Source organism: Aquarana catesbeiana, linkage group LG09 (assembly GCF_042186555.1).
Source record: "Aquarana catesbeiana isolate 2022-GZ linkage group LG09, ASM4218655v1, whole genome shotgun sequence".
NCBI classification, from domain to species: Eukaryota; Metazoa; Chordata; class Amphibia; order Anura; family Ranidae; genus Aquarana; species Aquarana catesbeiana.
The window spans coordinates 94,351,707-94,368,572 of NC_133332.1; the positions used below are offsets into that span (position 1 = coordinate 94,351,707).

General features: G+C 44.8%; 1 protein-coding gene and 1 pseudogene across 2 annotated transcripts in view; both read left to right on the top strand.

The window, feature by feature from the left end:
- The window catches only part of DHX34 (DExH-box helicase 34), a 97,846-nt gene extending 82,539 nt beyond the window's left edge, over positions 1-15,307 (top strand). For both annotated transcript variants that reach the window (XM_073599016.1, XM_073599017.1), the window contains one exon: positions 14,494-15,307. In XM_073599016.1, the coding sequence (XP_073455117.1) occupies positions 14,494-14,630 (137 nt within the window). In that variant the 3' untranslated portion in view covers positions 14,631-15,307. The remainder of the gene's footprint in view (positions 1-14,493) is intronic.
- On the top strand, positions 14,839-15,307 carry LOC141107938 (syncollin pseudogene; annotated as a pseudogene).
- Positions 15,308-16,866: the final 1,559 nt, after the last annotated feature.

The window sequence follows — 16,866 nt, forward strand, 5'->3', positions numbered from 1 at the left end:
TCCAGACAGTTTTCCTGCATGCCCGCCGATCACACAGGAAGAGGATGACGAGGAGGATTGTGTCAGTATGGAGGTAGAGCCTGGCACTCAGCATCAGCAGCAGTCTTTAAGTGATCATTTAGAGTCCCAAGAAACCCATAGACTTGTACGTGGCTGGGAGGAGGTGGCCGCGGATCATGTGGTCCTTAGTGACCCAGAGGACTCCGGACCGAATGCCTCAGCAAACCTACGCTGCATGGCCTCCCTGATCCTGCGGAAGGATCCTCGTATTCGTGGTATCAAGGCGAAGGACCAATACTGGCTGGCAACCCTCCTTGATCCACGTTACAAGGGTAAGGTTGCGGACCTTATCTTGCCGTCGCAGAGGAGCAGAGGATGAAACATCTTCGGGAGGCCTTGCAGAAAGGTCTGTGCAACGCATTCCCAGAGACTGGGAGGTTACAGACTCCTGTTTCTGGACAACGTGTTCCTGAGGCTTCGGTCAGTCAAAGAAGGAGCGGCGGAGAAGGTGGCCATCTGACCGATGCGTTCAGACAATTTTTTAGTCCGCAGCCCCAAGGTATGATCGGTTCCAGCAACCATCACCAGCGTCTGTTTTACATGGTGCAGGAATACCTAGGGGCAAGATCTGACTTGGCCACCTTTCCCACCAAAAATCCTCTGGGTCACTGGGTCTTGCGGATGGATCACGGGCCAGAGCTTGCACAGTATGCAATTGAGCTACTGTCCTGCATCCAGCGTTCTTTTGGAACGCACATTCAGTGCTGCTGGAGGCTTTGTAACCGATCACAGGGTGCGTCTGTCCACCGACTCGGTCGACCGACTGACCTTCATAAAAATGAATCAGTCTTGGATCACCACCAGATACCAAGCACCTGATGCTGATGTAACCGAATAATTTTTTTTTTTGGAAATGTCAGATCCCTTCAAAGACTGCCTATGCTGATGCTGAGTGACTATCCTGTTATGCTGAGTAATTATCCTCTTCCTCAATGATCATGCTGATAGCTTGGAAGGACAATTTTGGTTCTGGGCACCGCCACCAGTGCCTAAGGCCCAATTTTTAAGCCCCTGTTTAACGGGGGCATGTAATTACAATTTTTGATGCAATTCTTTGCAGCAGGGCTAGTTCCTGCGCTCCAACTAGAGTATCTGGGAGGGTTTGCAGTGTTGTGGCACCAGCACCAGTGCCTAATGCCCAATTTTTCAGCCCCTGTTTAACAGGGGCGTGTAATTACAATTTTTGATGCAATACTTTGCAGCAGGGCTCGTTCCTGCGTTCCAACTAGAGTGAGGGGTTGCAGTGTTGTGGCAACAGCACCAGTACCTAAGGCCCAATTTTTCAGCCCCTGTTCAACAGGGACATGTAATTAGAATTCTTGATCTAATATTTCACAGCAGGGCCCGTTTCTGCGCCCACCAAGAGTAACTGTGAGGACTTAGTGTTGTGCCACCATCACCACCAAAGGCCCAATTTTTCTGGCCCTGTTCAACGGGCATGTAATTTACAATTCTTGATCTAATATTTCACAGCGGGGCCCGTTTCTGCGCCCACCAAGTGTAACTGTGAGGATTTACAGTGTTGTGGCACCAGCACCACCATCACCAAAGGCCCAATTTTTCTGCCCCTGTTCAACAGGGGCATGTAATTACAATTCTTGATCTAATATTTTCACAGCAGGGCCCTGTGAGGGCTTACAGTGTTGTGGCCACAACAATACCTAAGGCCCAAATTTCTGCTGAGTATATAGGGCAGGCCCCTACTTTCAAACATCCAACTTACAAACGACTCCTACTTGCAAACGGAAGGAGACAACAGCCAGTGAGATGAAATCTACCCCATAGGAAGGGAAATTCTCTCCTGAAAGAGTTAATATGGCAAAAACTTTTCTCCTTTACATTGATGCTTTATCACCAATCCTTGTTTCACTAAAAACCCCAAATTTTCAAAAAACATTTGTCATTGGGACAAAAAAAGAGGTGAAATCTTCTGAAGCACAGACAGCAAATCAAATGTCACAGGGGTGATAACGCTTCCCTATGTTTTCCAAAAAGCTTAAAAACAGATTTTTTTTGGCTGGAGCTACACTTTGAAAATGTGCCAGTTCAAAATTACAAACAGATTCTACTTAACAACAACCCTACAGTCCCTGTCTTGTTTGCACTGCCTGTATACGGCTGTTCAGAGTATATAGGGCCTGGGGGCCCCACACCTTTCCTTTTTTAATTTGGGTGCGGGGTTCCCCTTAATATCCATACAAGACCCAAAGGGCCTGGTAATGGACTTGGGGGTACCCATGCCGTTTGTCTCACTGATTTTCATCCATATTGCCAGGACACATTACATTAAAGCAGCAAGCAATTTTAAATGACTTTTTTTCCTTTAAAAATGTCATTTTGTGCAGGGATTGTTCTAAGCACAGGAAACACGCGCTACTTTACAGGCATACTATAGACACCCCCCAGGTACGATATTTAAAGGAATATTTCACTTTTTTTTTTTTTCTTTTTTTACTTTAAGCATCATTAAAATCATTGCTCCCAAAAAAACGGCCGTTTTTAAAAGTTTGTTTTGCATTGATCCGGGTCCCCAAACCCTTTTTAGGACAATACCATGAAAATTAGCCTTTAAAATGAACACTTTTAATTTCGAACATTCGAGTCTCATAGACGTCAATAGGGTTCTAACGTTTGTGCGAATTTTCGGTCCGTTCGCAGGTTCTGGTGCGAACCAAACCGGGGGGTGTTCGGCTCATCCCTATCCAGCAACATAAACTCCCTTGCAGTCATTGCAAGCACACATTTAAGCACAGCTCCAATCATTACAAGACACGCATCCAAGCATAACTACTTGCAATTGTTGCAAGCACGCATCCAGTCACAACTTCTTGCAGTTACTGCAAGCACACATCTAAGCATAACTCCTTGCAAGCACATGCAGTAATATGGACTTCTCACAGTCACTGCAAATACATTTCCCTTACAATCGTTGCAAGCACATATTTAAGCACAATTCTTGCAATCACTGCAAGGCTCGCATCTTAGCATGACTTCTTGCAATCATTGCAAACACATTCCCAGTGGCACACAATAAGCCACACATCATTCTTCAGTGGCACTTAATCGGTCAATTGTTTCCAGTGGCATCTTCATACGAGCCACGCACCATTTTCTGTATCATTTCTCGCTTAGGTCAGTTGAGTTCAGGTTCCATCCCGCACCAGGTATCGTATTGCCATATGCAGCTGGCTCCTTCTCATAACACTATCAGGCTATACCTAGCCAGCATCCAGCATTTCCTGTCCTTACAGGACCCCAGAGAGCCGTCTGTCTTTACGGCCTGTTGCCTTATGGGATTATGTGAAATCTCCATTAATCACTGTAAAATATTGCAATTAGAAATATATTTCAGTTAGAGGGAAATATATTTAAAATACTGAGTGTTGTGTTGGTGTTATTGTAATTAGTTCAACTTCAAAGATTGGCCTTTTATTCTCCCTGATAACATCTTCCCTGGGTAGTAAACAACAGCCTTCTTTGACTCATCCAATCAGGCTGTGCCCAATATACATTTACTAGGTACAGTGACCAATTAGGGAGAATTATATTAGCCACACTACAGAAAGGAGGGGGGGGGGTATAATGCTTTGTGACCAAGCTAACTCACTCTTTGGTGTGGGAACAGACAGCAGTCACCATGGGCTGACCTGAAGTTAACAGGTAATCTAATATACTTGTATTTTATACTGTACTGTAAATATGGGTGTCGTGGGTATTTTGTAAATACCATGTAAGCCAGGAGACCTACACTGTACATTGTGTTGTAAATACTGTCTGGTGTGTACTTTGTATAGATTATGTAACCCTATTAATAAATGTGTATTGCGGAACGAACTACCTCTTTGTTGTAAGATCCCCCAGATCTAGATATGTATATGTCCATACTACTACAATGATTGAGGTGTATGCACAAAATACAGAACTAGACAACAGGCCCATACAGTAAGATCACTTCTACGTGGCATCCAGAAGCATCAGCCCATAGCTAACGTCAAACGCCTGCCCATCACAACTGCCATCTTTAGGGACATGTCAAAAATACTCACACGTTCCCCAGTCTAGTCATCCAAGCAGCCATCTACCTAGCCCTCTACGGTTTTCTACGGCCTAACAAATTCACTTTTAGTGGCACCGGCAGCCAGGTACTATGTAGACACCACTTGACTCGCTGATAAAACCATTACATCCTTCAGCTGGCGGTCTCCAAAACTCAACAATCCGGAACCGAGGTCTACAATAACCTCTCTCGAACTAACAACTCCACGCAGGCCAACCTCCCCCTTTGACAAGCTGACCCGCATCAGGCCAGTTCCCCAAGACTTCACCCATACACGGGAGTGTACTAAGAAGCAGCTCAGTCTTTCTAGGGAATGCTCAATTTTGCAATATAGGTCATTCCCCAGAGTCGATCTTTTGTGTCATGCTTCCTGGTCTTCGTCTCCCAGACACAGGACCCCTTTCAGATCCTTAATTTAGATGCCGCAGCGGTAGCGGACCTATCAATGTCGGAAGGTTCTGTACTACGTGGATCGGTATATAAATGTTTATACCACCTCTATGTCGCCCCTATCACCCCAGGTAGTGACAGATGCCGCAGCCTCCACAGGCTTTGCTGCAATTTTTGGCCACCATTTGTTTACAGGAACATGGCCTCCAGAGATACTCCTAAACCCCGGGTTTACCCGGACTTCCTCCCTCTTCAAGCTATACCCAGTCATGGCAGCCACTCAACTCTAGGGTCATATCTGGACAGGACAGGCCATGGCTTTCGCCACCAACAACCGGTCTGAGGCCGATCTTGTCGATGAAGCCAAATCCGCATCGCTCTGTTATGTCCTCCCTGCGCAGGCTGGTGCAACTATCTTGGCAGCACCAGTTTTTTTTTTTTTTGAAAAATATTTATTGGGTTTTATAGCATACAAAAGTATAAAAGCTTAGTGTAACAAAAGTTACAGAGTATTATCCGTTACAGTCTATAACATTCAATGACTTCTCATAATAGTTGAAATACAAGCTTGTCATATCGGTTAGAGCAAGGGAGAAGTAGCAGAAAACATAAGAATAAAAGAAAATTAGGGGAAAGGGAAGACAGGGGAGTTCATGTTTGCCATCTCATCAACACTATAGGGCGTAACTTTGCTTGACATATGAAATCTTAACATCTAAATACCTTCAGGAGTGGAGGCAGCGTTTGAATAAACGTGGGGGGGGTGGATGCCAAGGGGCACAATGGGTTTGTGGATATCCTACGGTGGGTTAAAAGTAAAGGAATCTGGGGTGGGGGGTATTTTGAGTCGGCCAAGAGAGTTGGTGAGATCTTTTGTCAAGTACCATTTCGTGTAGCGAAATGGGTTCATTATCTCGATCAGAGCCTGTGAGGCGAATGTGGCTTCAATGTATTTCCTCCATCTTTTGAAAAAACGGGAAGTCGATCGGAGATTAAGGGTGATGGTGTCCAGTCTCTCTAGGTGGAAAAGTGATGCCAGGGCTTTTTTAAACATTGTTAGGGTAGGAGGAGTAGCTGATATCCAGTGAGACATAATAGTCCTGCGGGCCACTAGGAGACATAGGTGAGCCCAGTGTGGAATATTTTGTGAGACCGCCGTTGGCGATGAGGATGAAGGGGGTATGCTGAACAGGCATAATAGGCGGTCTTTGGTGCACTGAGTTTTGTGGACTTCGTTGATGTAGGTGATCACCTTAGTCCAGTAAGCATCAATCTTGTTACAGTCCCAAAGCCTGTGCAGTAAAGTGGGGCGAGGTAAGTTACACCAGGAACATTGCGCTTGGGTGGGGTCTTTCTTGTTGAAGCGAAAAGGGAAATAAGCTCTGTGAATGATCTTGAATTGTGTCTCTCTCCAAGATTCAGAAATAGTAAGGTTACGGACTGTCTTGTACCCCTCAAGGATTTTTTCTGGCAGAGATTCGTCATCTAATACGTGTGACCACTTTTGAAATGGTTTGAGGGCATACTTCCGTGTTTGGTGTTGTATGAGACAAGAGTAAATATTGGAGATGGAGTAGTTATTGCTTTTGATGAGAGTATCAATGCAGGATGTTTTCAAGTGGGTTGGTACTAGGTCCCGAGCAGGATTTAAGATAGCTGATGAGTTGGTGATAGAAGAAGACATGAGTTGGTGGTAGGGAGTACTCCCTCATCAGGGTTTGAAATGGTTTGAATTTGCCCGATTTGTTGAGATAGAGAGACGAGACATCTGTGAGGCCTTTAAGTTTCCATTGATCAAAAGCTTTATGGATGATAGATGGAAGGAACATAGGGTTCCCTTGTATTTTAAGGTATTTGGAGATGCTGGATGGTATTTTGAGTAATTTTCTTACTTCTCTCCATGCAATGACCGTGTCCTTAATGATTACGCTTGTTTTGAGGTGGGGGGTAATGTATTGGGATTAGAATGAAGGATGGCCGAGAGGTCATATGGGTGCACCATAGCCTCTTCTAAGGATAGGTTAGAATATTTAGACCCACCAGTTAGCCAGTCTAAGCCCTGTCTAAGTAAACATGCCAAGTTGTAAAAACGCATATTGGGTAATCCCGCTCCGCCCTCGCCCTTCGGGAGACATAATTTCTGTAGCGCTATGCGAGGTTTCTTGTGAGACCATATAAAGGCAGTTAGGGCCTTCTGGAGTTTTTGGATGTCTGAATGCTTAATTAGAAGAGGTATGGTCTGCATTGGGTAAAGTAGGCGTGCGAAAGACACCATTTTGAAAAGGTGGCATCTCCCAAAGAGCGAGAGAGGCAAGGACCCCCAAGCCTCCAACTCCTTCACAATTTTGGTTATCAATGGGGGGTAATTTAAAGAGTACAGAGATGATGGTTCACGTCCTATTTTAATGCCCAGGTATGTAATGTGTTGGTTGGCTATGGCCAGGGGGGATAGATGTTTCCATTTACTGGAGAGATGGGGGTGTAATGGTAGGATCTTGCTTTTATCAAAATTGATTCTAAATCCCGAGCAAAGTCTGAAGTCTGAAAAAAGTTGTTTGAGTCTGTCAAAGTCTGTTGTGGGATCGGTGGAGAACAATAGTATGTCGTCTGCAAATAGCGCCGAACGAAGAGTGTGGTTCTCCAGAGTGATGCCACTGATTCCATCAGTTGAATTTAGTATTCTGGACAGGGGTTCGATTGCTAGATTGAACAGGAGTGGAGACAGGGGGCAGCCCTGTCTCGTTCCTTTTGTTAATGGGATCGTGTCTGAGATAACGTCATGGGTTACAAGACGTGCGGTAGGGGATGCGTACATTTGTGAAAGAAATCGCATAATCGGTCCTGAGAATCCGAATTGTGTCATCACTCTGAAGAGCCAAGAGAAACTGATGTTGTCAAAGGCCTTTTCGGCGTCTAATGACATGATGGCAATGTCTTGGTTGGGGTGAGTTTTGACGTATTCCAGAGCCATTAACACTTTGCGAATGTTTAGGGTGGCCGATCTGCCCGAGACGAAGCCAGATTGGGCTGGGTGTAATAATGATGGTAGTAGGGGAGCCAGTCGCATCGCAATTATTTTGGATAGGATTTTGACATCGACATTGATTAATGATATCGGTCGGTACGAGCCCGGTAATAGGGGATCTTTCCCTTTCTTAGAGATTAGTTTAATGTGGGCCTGTGTCCCTGTGGGAAGATAGGGCCCTCCGTCCCACATAGCTGCGTATACATGTTTTAAGGTGTTCGGGATGAATTCCCTGGTCATTTTATAGAATTCGGTGGTGTATCCGTCGGGTCCCGGGGCTTTGGCCGAGGCCATGTCTTTGATCGTAGATCGAATATCATCAACGGTAATGGGGGCATTAATCATCTCTAATTGAGTGTGACGGAGTTTGGGTAGACGTATTTTGTTGAGCAGTAAGTCAGTGGTAGGTAAGTCAATTGGGTCGGCTTTGTATAAATTAGTGTAATATTCCACGAGTAGGTTGCTAATGTCGGCTGGGGAGGTGACCAGAGAGCTTGTCTTAGCTCTAAGAGCCATAATACGGGTAGGACGTCTGGGGCCTGAGGACATCTTGGCCAAGAGCCTACCAGCCTTGTTTCCGAATCTATGAAAATGTAGCTGAGAATATGACGTTTTGGCCGCTTCATGTTGTTCTGCCCAGAGGTCAAAGGTGTCTTTGGCCTGTCTCCATTTTTGTATGTTCTCTGTGGTGCGGTTTAATGTGAGCTGTTCATGTGCCAAGCGTAGGGTTTCGCTTGACTCAGTATATTGCTTGGCTTTTTTTTTAAACTGTGTTGTGTATGAGATTATTTTACCCCGTAGAAAGGCCTTGCCTGCTTCCCAGAATAGGTTAGGGTCTGTAATGTGAGCTCCATTAGTGGAGATGTATTCCTCCCAGGCACAATATAGTGTATGTTGAAAGTCCTCATTGCTGACTAAATAGGAGGGGAAGCGCCAGGTAGGAGAGGGAGAGGAGCGAGCTGTTTGGGTTAGATGAACCACTATTGGGCTATGGTCTGAGATCACTGCGTCTTGTATGTCTGGTGCGTTTATTATGGAGCTTAGGGCGGGGGAGGCAAAGAAATAGTCTATACGTGAAAACGTATTGTGCGGGGGCGAAAAAAAGGTGTATTCCCGATCTGTTGGGTGCATTAAGCGCCAGACATCCACAAAGTGCATGGAGGCGACGGCTTGTGACAGTACGGTAGATGCAGATGATGAGGGGGTACGGGTGTGTGATCTATGTGTAGAGGAACCTGTGCGATCAGCTAGGGAGGACATGACTGAATTAAAATCCCCACCCAATAGGTGTAGCGTCTCTGGTGTGGTTAGCACCCATTTCACTAGGTCCTGAAAGAAGGAGGTGTCAGGAGAGTTAGGAGCATAGATGATGGTAAGTGCTACAGGTTTGTCATCTATAGTCAGATGTAGAGTCAGTTTCCGTCCTTCCGAGTCAGTCTTGACGTCTCTGACAGTGTGCTGTAAATTCTTGTGCAGAAGGATTGCAACACCCGCTTTACGGCCTACTGCTGGCGAGCCATAAACAGAGCCCACCATAGTTTACGAAGACGCTGTAGGTCGTCTGCAGCCAGATGCGTCTCCTGAAGTAGAGCCACATCTGCCCGGAGACGACGCAAGTGTCTGAGGATAGACATACGTTTGTTTGGGGAGCGGAGCCCCTTAACATTCCACGAGACAAACTTTAGGTGACTCCCAAGTGCAGACTGTGACATAGTTGATATTTAAAAGCGTTTTGGTTGAGGGGTTTGTATAAGGACCCCTTTGTAGATGTGCTATCTACCTTTTGAGAGCAATCAAAGCGCCTGAAGACATATGAACTAAGCTGGCAAACATGAACTTAAACTTCTCTAAGGAACAACAAATTATAAACATTAATAAGGCAGTATATCGTATAAGGAAATGCATAACGTGCGTTGTGGACTTCACTTTTTTCCACATGAGGTCTCACCTATCTAGTTAGCATAGCTCCCATCGATTGCAAGCTCCTCACTTGGGGGCAGGGTGGTAGCAACGGGGGATGGGGATAGGGATTTTAGGGGAGAGGAAAGATGGATGGGGGGGGGGTAAAGGATAGGAAGGGAGAGTAGTCTAGGGGGGGGATCCCCTGAGGAGGTAGTGCAGGTTTGAAGCAATCGATGGTGAGGTATGCCAAGCCCAGGGGAGGGCCCCCCTTTTAAAATTAGGCATAAACAGACCAGAAAATAGAAAATACAAGAGATTACAACATTGCATGTGTCCCTGAAAAGGAAAGTTTCCCAGGTATTGGGGGACTATCTCTGTTATTGAGTTCCATGACCATAACAGTATAGCTGCATAACTTTTAGCTGCGTACTTTTCAGCTACAGGTTGGGAGGGGTAGTGCTCCACAAGGAGCATGTATGGCAGTTTATAAGGTCATCATCAATAGCATCCTCCTCGTAATAATAAAACATTTTAAGAGAAAAAGAAAGGGTATGAGATGGGTTGATACTACCCGTTAGAAGATGGCGATGTGAAAAAGGTGGTGATGTGGAGTCCTTCGACGATTCCTTCAACGATTCTCAGAGCGGTCTTCCTGGTTGGTGGAGCGGCTGCGCTTGTATGGAGGTTTGTTCGGGCTTCGGGGGTGTTTGGGGGGTCCATATGCATGCTGTGAAGATGACGATGGAGATCCCTCTGTCGCGGCGCTGTGTTCCATTTCGGAGCTTCTGTTGGTTAGGTAGGTTTCCGCCTCTTCAGGTGTGTGAAAGGTGAGTTGCTCCCCTTCAGGTGTTTGAACGCGGAGGACAGCTGGATAGGCTAGGGAGAATGGGGTTTGGGTGTGGTGCAGAGTGGAACATACCGAGGAGAATGCCTTGCGTTGTTTCATTACCTCTATGGAATAGTCTGCGAAAAGCAGCAGTTTCGCGCCATCTACCACCAGTGAGCGCGTGCGACGAAATTTTTGCATTATGGCGTTTTTGTCGGCGTAGTTTAAGTATTTTACTATCACATGCCGAGGTTTAGCGCGCGTGTCAGAATATTGACCCATACGGTGTGCTCGTTCAACAGTGCATGGTATGCGGAGGCCAAGTTGCTCTGGGATGGTTTCGCACATATGTTTGTGAGGTGGGAGGCTGGGATCGACTCTGGTAAGCCAATGATGCACAGGTTGTTCCTCCTTGAACGATTTTCCAAATCGTCCAGCTTGTCCCATATGTCTCTATATGAAGCATTGATACGTGCAAGTGCTGCAGATGAGGCTGTGTAGTCATCTTCAGTTATAGAAATCCTTTCCTCTACCTGCGTAATGCGCTGGGCCTGAGCCTGGAGCTCTATGTGTAGCTGTTCCAGCCCTCTGTGTACCGCTGCGTCCACAGTGGCTGTTAGTGATGGCCCCAGTAGTTGTACTACAGCCTGGGCAATGTTGGCAGGGGATGCGGGGTCAGCTTCTGCCATTGCAGGGGCAGGGGGAGGTTGTGGCTGCTGCTGAGGCCGCTCTGCTGTGTCCGAAACGGCCGCCATCTTGGCTGTGTCAGCCGCTATGTCTCCCGCCGGCGGAGCTGTGGAGGGGGGCGAGGACAGCGCCCGAGCGTAGGATCGCTCCACGAAGCGGTCCATGTCTGCCTGAGATAGAGCAGGGGCAGTAGGGATTTCCCCCGGTGCTGTGGCTGGCTTAAATGCCGGTTATGTGAGGAGCTGTGCGGGAGCTGGAGCTGCTCACCTCCTCTTCATGTGGCACCGGAAGTGGCAGCACCAGTTTAATGTCCACTGTACGTTCATTCCAGGCTGCCATCTTCCGGGACATGTCTACTATCTTTACTAGTTCGACATTTGGCCTTCTCCCAAGTCTGCTCATACAAGCAGCCATTTACTTAGCCTACTACGGATTCTGGCGGCCCAGCGAGTTCACCCGCAGCAATCCCACAGGCCAAGTTCTGTGTAGTTGGCTCACTACCAACACCATTTCAATCTCCACCTTGCAGTGTCTAAAACCCAGCAATCAGGCTCCAGGATAGGCATCCATCTCTATAAAATAAACAACGTCCGGTGTCCAGTAACCATACTCGACCACCTACTGTCACTCCTACGGGAACACTCAAACTCTAGTCCCCTATTACCTTTTCGGGCAAACCCTTGAGTGCCTTGCCAGTTCTTCTACGCAGCCTACACCTCGACCCCAGTCAGTACTCCGGTCACTCTTTAGTATGGGGGCAGTCTTGGCAGCATCTCGGCATGGGTCCCAGATCGCGTCATTAAGAGACTTAGCAGGTGGAACTTTGCCTACCTCGCCCGGTACATCCCCAATCCCCAGGTGGAAATGGCACAAGCATTCACCAAACTTGCTCAGTAAATAGAGCTAAAACTAATAAAATTACACCCCTACCTGAATGTTTTTGCTCCCTTATTTTGGTATACCGACCATCAGACTAGGGCACGCTTCAGGTCCATTTCATGTTGTAAGTCTTATGGTAAGTCTATTTGTTCATATCCGTATCGGCCATAGGGCTTCGACCATAAGTAGAAAGGCCAGTATGGTGGCCTGAATTTATGGGAGGAGCCCGGGGGTTATTTAACCAGCCCGCTCGCCTGTGGTCTTTCCTGTGCGCGGTACCCACCCTCCCATCCCATTTCAGGGCATTTCTCAAATTCATTTCTCTTCACAAAATATTAATTTCTAATCTAGGGTATGCCCCCTTATTTTGATATACCGACCATCAGACCTGGGCACACTTCAGGTCCATTTCATGTTGTAAGTCTTATGGTAAGTCTATTTGTTCATATCCGTATCGGCCATAGGGCTTCGACCATAAAAAAAAAAAAAAAAAAATATATATATATTACGCACACATACAGTTGTGCTCATACGTTTACATACCCTTGCAGAATTTATGATTTCATTTTTCAGAGAATATGAATGATAACACAAAAACTTTTCTTTCACTCATGGTTAGTGTTTGTCTGAAGCCATTTATTATCAATCAACTGTGTTTACTCTTTTTAAATCATAAAAGCAACAGAAACTACCCAAATGACCCTGATCAAAAGTTTACATACCCTGGTGATTTTGGCCTGATAACATGCACACAAGTTGACACAAAGGGGTTTGAATGGCTATTAAAGGTAACCATCCTCATCTGTGATCTATTTGCTTGAATTAGTGTGTGTGTGTAAAAAAGGTCAATGAGTGTCTGGACTCCTGACAGACCCCTGCTTCTTTCATCCAGTGCTGCACAGACGTTTCTGGATTCTGAGTCATGGGGAAAGCAAAAGAATTGTCAAAGGAACTGCAGGAAAAGGTAGTTGAACTGTATAAAACAGGAAATGAATATAAAAAGATACCCAAGAAATTGAGAATGCCAATCAGCAGTATTCAAACTCTAATCAAGAAATGGAAAATGAGAATTATATGAAACCAAACCACGGTCAGGTAGACCAACTAAAATTTCAACTGCCAGGAAAATTGTTTGGAATGCTAAGAAAAACCAACAAATAATTTCAGGTGAAATACAGGACTCTCTGAAAACATGTGGTGTGGCTGTTTCAAGATGCACTTGAAGAAAGATGGGCTGCATGGTTGAGTCGCCAGAAGAAAGCAATTACTACGCAAATGCCACAAAGTATCCCCCTTACAGTGCGCCAAACGGCACAGAGACAAGCCTCAAACGTTCTGGCACATAGTCATTTGGAGTGATGAGACCAAAATTGAGCTTTTTGGCCACAACCATAAATGCTACATTTGGAGAGGAGTCAACAAGGCCTATGATGAAAGGTACACCATTCCTACTGTAAAACACGGAGGTGGATCGCTGATGTTTTGGGGATGATGTGTGAGCTACAATGGAACAGGAAATTTGGTCAAAATTGATGGCAAGATGAATGCAGTATGTTATCAAAAAATACTGGAGGAACATTTGCATTCATCAGCCAGGAAGCTGCGCATGAGACCTACTTGGACATTCCAACATGACAATGATCTAAAACACAAGGCCAAGTCAACCTGTTATTGGCTACAGCAGAAAAAACTGAAGGTTCTGGAGTGGCCATCTCAATCTCCTGACCTCAATATCATTGAGCCACTCTGGGGAGATCTCAAACGTGCAGTTCATGCAAGACAGCCCAAAAATTTACAGGAACTGGAGGCTTTTTGCCAAGAGGAATGGGCAGCTTTACCATCTGAGAAGATAAAGACAAATACCACAAAAGACTTCAAGCTGTCATTGATGTTAAAGGGGGCAATACACGGTATTAAGAACTTGGGTATGTAAACTTTTGATCAGGGTCATTTGGGTAGTTTCTGTTGCCATTATGATATAAAAAGAGTACACACAGTTGATTGATAACAAATGGCTTCAGCCAAACATTAACCATGAGGGAAAGAAAAGTTTTTATGTTAACATTCATTTTCTCTGAAAAAATGGCCCAGAAATCATAAATTCTGCCAGGGTAAACTTATGAGCACAACACAGTTTCTTATTACTCTACAGCGCAACACTTTTTTTTTACTTTATATAAACACTTACCTTTGGTGTGGGAACACACAATAGTTGTTTGCAGCTGTGGGCATTTTATAATTTACAGGCACACTATCACTGTAGGTATATTGGTGGTGGTGCAGGAATCGCATACATTTAATTGTTCCAGTACCATCATAGTTTTCTTTTAATTGATGTTATATTCTTTTAATTGATCTCAGAAGGGTGCAGCAACACTAAATAGAACCAGAGCCTTATATTTTGTTGCCATTAAACCTTGTGCTACTTGGCTCCTTAAAAGCGGCGAACAACCCCCATAACATATGATCAGCACCGAACAGATATTTTGACTAGGCGTAATTGACAGTTTTCTCTGGTTGCACTATAATCCTAAAGACATGCATGCAAATGAGCAAAGCAGATGTACAGTATGTTATCTTATATTGCAACACTAGACAGGACTTGACAACGTCCACATATACATTACAATGACAAGTGTTAACTCTATTAATATTGTTCTTCTATAGAGTCAGAAGAACCAGGAATAAAGCCCTCTTCACTGCCTTCTCTACACAAGAAATATCACTGTGCTGTATGTGACAAGGACTTCACCTTGACACCCACTGAGATTCTCAAACACAAGAGACAGCATCTGAACTCTTAGAAAAACACATGCTGGGAATTGTCACACCTGTGTGTACCTTCACCTACGCTGCATGTATTTACTATCCTAGATATAATCAAGGACTTTGCCACCTGAGGCAACAACAATATCAGCACAGCCTTGGTCGGTTTTTTCAAAGATATTCTAAATACTGTATATAAATACCTGAGAGGATGGGTGGTCTACAGGATTCACACTAGCTATCACCATGAAGGTGCTGTTTTCGGTGCTTCTGCTGCCTCTGTTCTTTGAGGGTCTCCTGGCTCAATGTCCCGCACCCTCGGAACTGGTGAATGATGCAGGGGAGAAGCTCTGTGCCCGCATGTTTGAACACAGCAATATGTACTTTGACCAGTCCTGCGGAGGGCTCTACCTTGATGTCAAGAATGGAGATGACTTCCCCTATATGCCATCTGGATGGGGTAACAAAATCTCATCTCTGGTTGTGGGCAACCGCTGCACCCTGAAAGTGTGGAGCAAGTCGGGCAAAACTGGAAACAACCGTTCCTTCAACGCTGGAATGGTCTACCAGTTAAAGGACTTTGCCAATGGACTGTTTGGAAACTGGAATGATTCCATCAATGCGTACTACTGTACCTGCACATAAGGAGACACTGCAGGTGTTCTGACTGAAGCCAGAATGTTTGCTACTCAATAAAAGTCCATCTACGCATTCAGTATTTTAGTCTCATTCTAACTTTCTGGTTTGTCAGATGTTTTATGGGGTGCATTGGGCTACTGTTTAGAACTGAGAACCAGATATACACTGTATAACTAGATCTTGGCTCACAAACTGCATTTTCCTATAGACCATGGGGGGAATTCAATAAAGCTGCTGCACCACTTTTATGGCGGTAATCCCTCTTGTTAATGTATTGTGCCCAATTCAGGAAGCATTTGCACCAAATCCAGGTAGTTCTAAAATGCGCCACTTTTACATTGTGTTTCATTGAATGCACCAAATTTAAAAGTGGATCTAATTAAGACCAACTCTCTTTTGGTGTACAAACAGAAAAACTGTCTGAGACAGAATTTGCAAAAGTGTCTTACGTACATTCTAAAAGTGGCACAGCATGAGCCAAATTCAAGTACAAGTTCTTGACAGGTACATGAATTTGCACATTCTTCACCACTTTTAGAATGCATGAGAGAAACTTTTTCATAATCTACCTGAGCCAGTTTTTATGAATTCCAGGGCATATCTCAAAGGGGTTGTAAACCCTCGTGTTTTTTCACCTTAATGCAGCCATTGGTTCCCGCTGCTGTCAATCAAGTCCAATGACGTGGGTGTCGGGGGCAGGGCCGAGTCCAGCATTCTGTGTCTATGGACACAAATGCTGGACTCGGGAGCGCGCCTGCACGGTTACCCCCAGGGTGAGCTCTTCTCCTAGGGTGTTTCCCGATGCGGGGAGGAGCTGCGAGCACTGCTAGAAGACCCCAGAAGACAACGATTGGGGCCACTCTGTGCAAAACAAACTGCACAGTGGAGGGAAATATGATATGTTTGTTATTTAAAAAAAGTAAAAAACGAGGGTTTACAACCTCTTTAAAGAAGCAGCAAATTTCTGTGTTAGGAGAGGGTTCACTGGTGATATTTAACACGTGTTTCTAACATTCTGTCCTAAAGACCTGGTATATAGAGCTGATTAATATACTATATAATGTATAGAGAAATATAATTACCTCTCTATACCCTGTAGGGCTGCTTTATTTAATGACCATTAGGGACTCTACCACTGATGTATAAAATATGATTTCTGCATAATTACTTGTAATTTATAGTGATCCACCCGAGAAGACCCAAATGTTGCCAACATCCCAAATTAAACAATATTATAAAGAAAGTACCCCTCAAAAGTATACTAAGAGACTTTTAAGGCAACTGATCAACAATTGATGAAAAAATATAAAAATGTATCATAAAGAATATTAGGTGCGTACAACACCAAATAAAGAGTTTACGTATAGAGCATAGACAAAATCATATAACTGATATGAATCTAAAAAGGCAGATCCTTCCATTCTGATCCCAACATGTTTCTGGACCTCTGGAGAGTCCTTTCTTCAGGGGCATGTCGTATGAAGTAGCACTACTATATTGGTATTTTACAATGAGACAAAATCACACATAAAATTCACGTTCATGATAGACAGGGATGAGCATCGTTGAGGCTGAGTAAAACCATACATACCAGTCAAGTAGACAAAATGAAAAGGAAATAGACTGCCAGATATG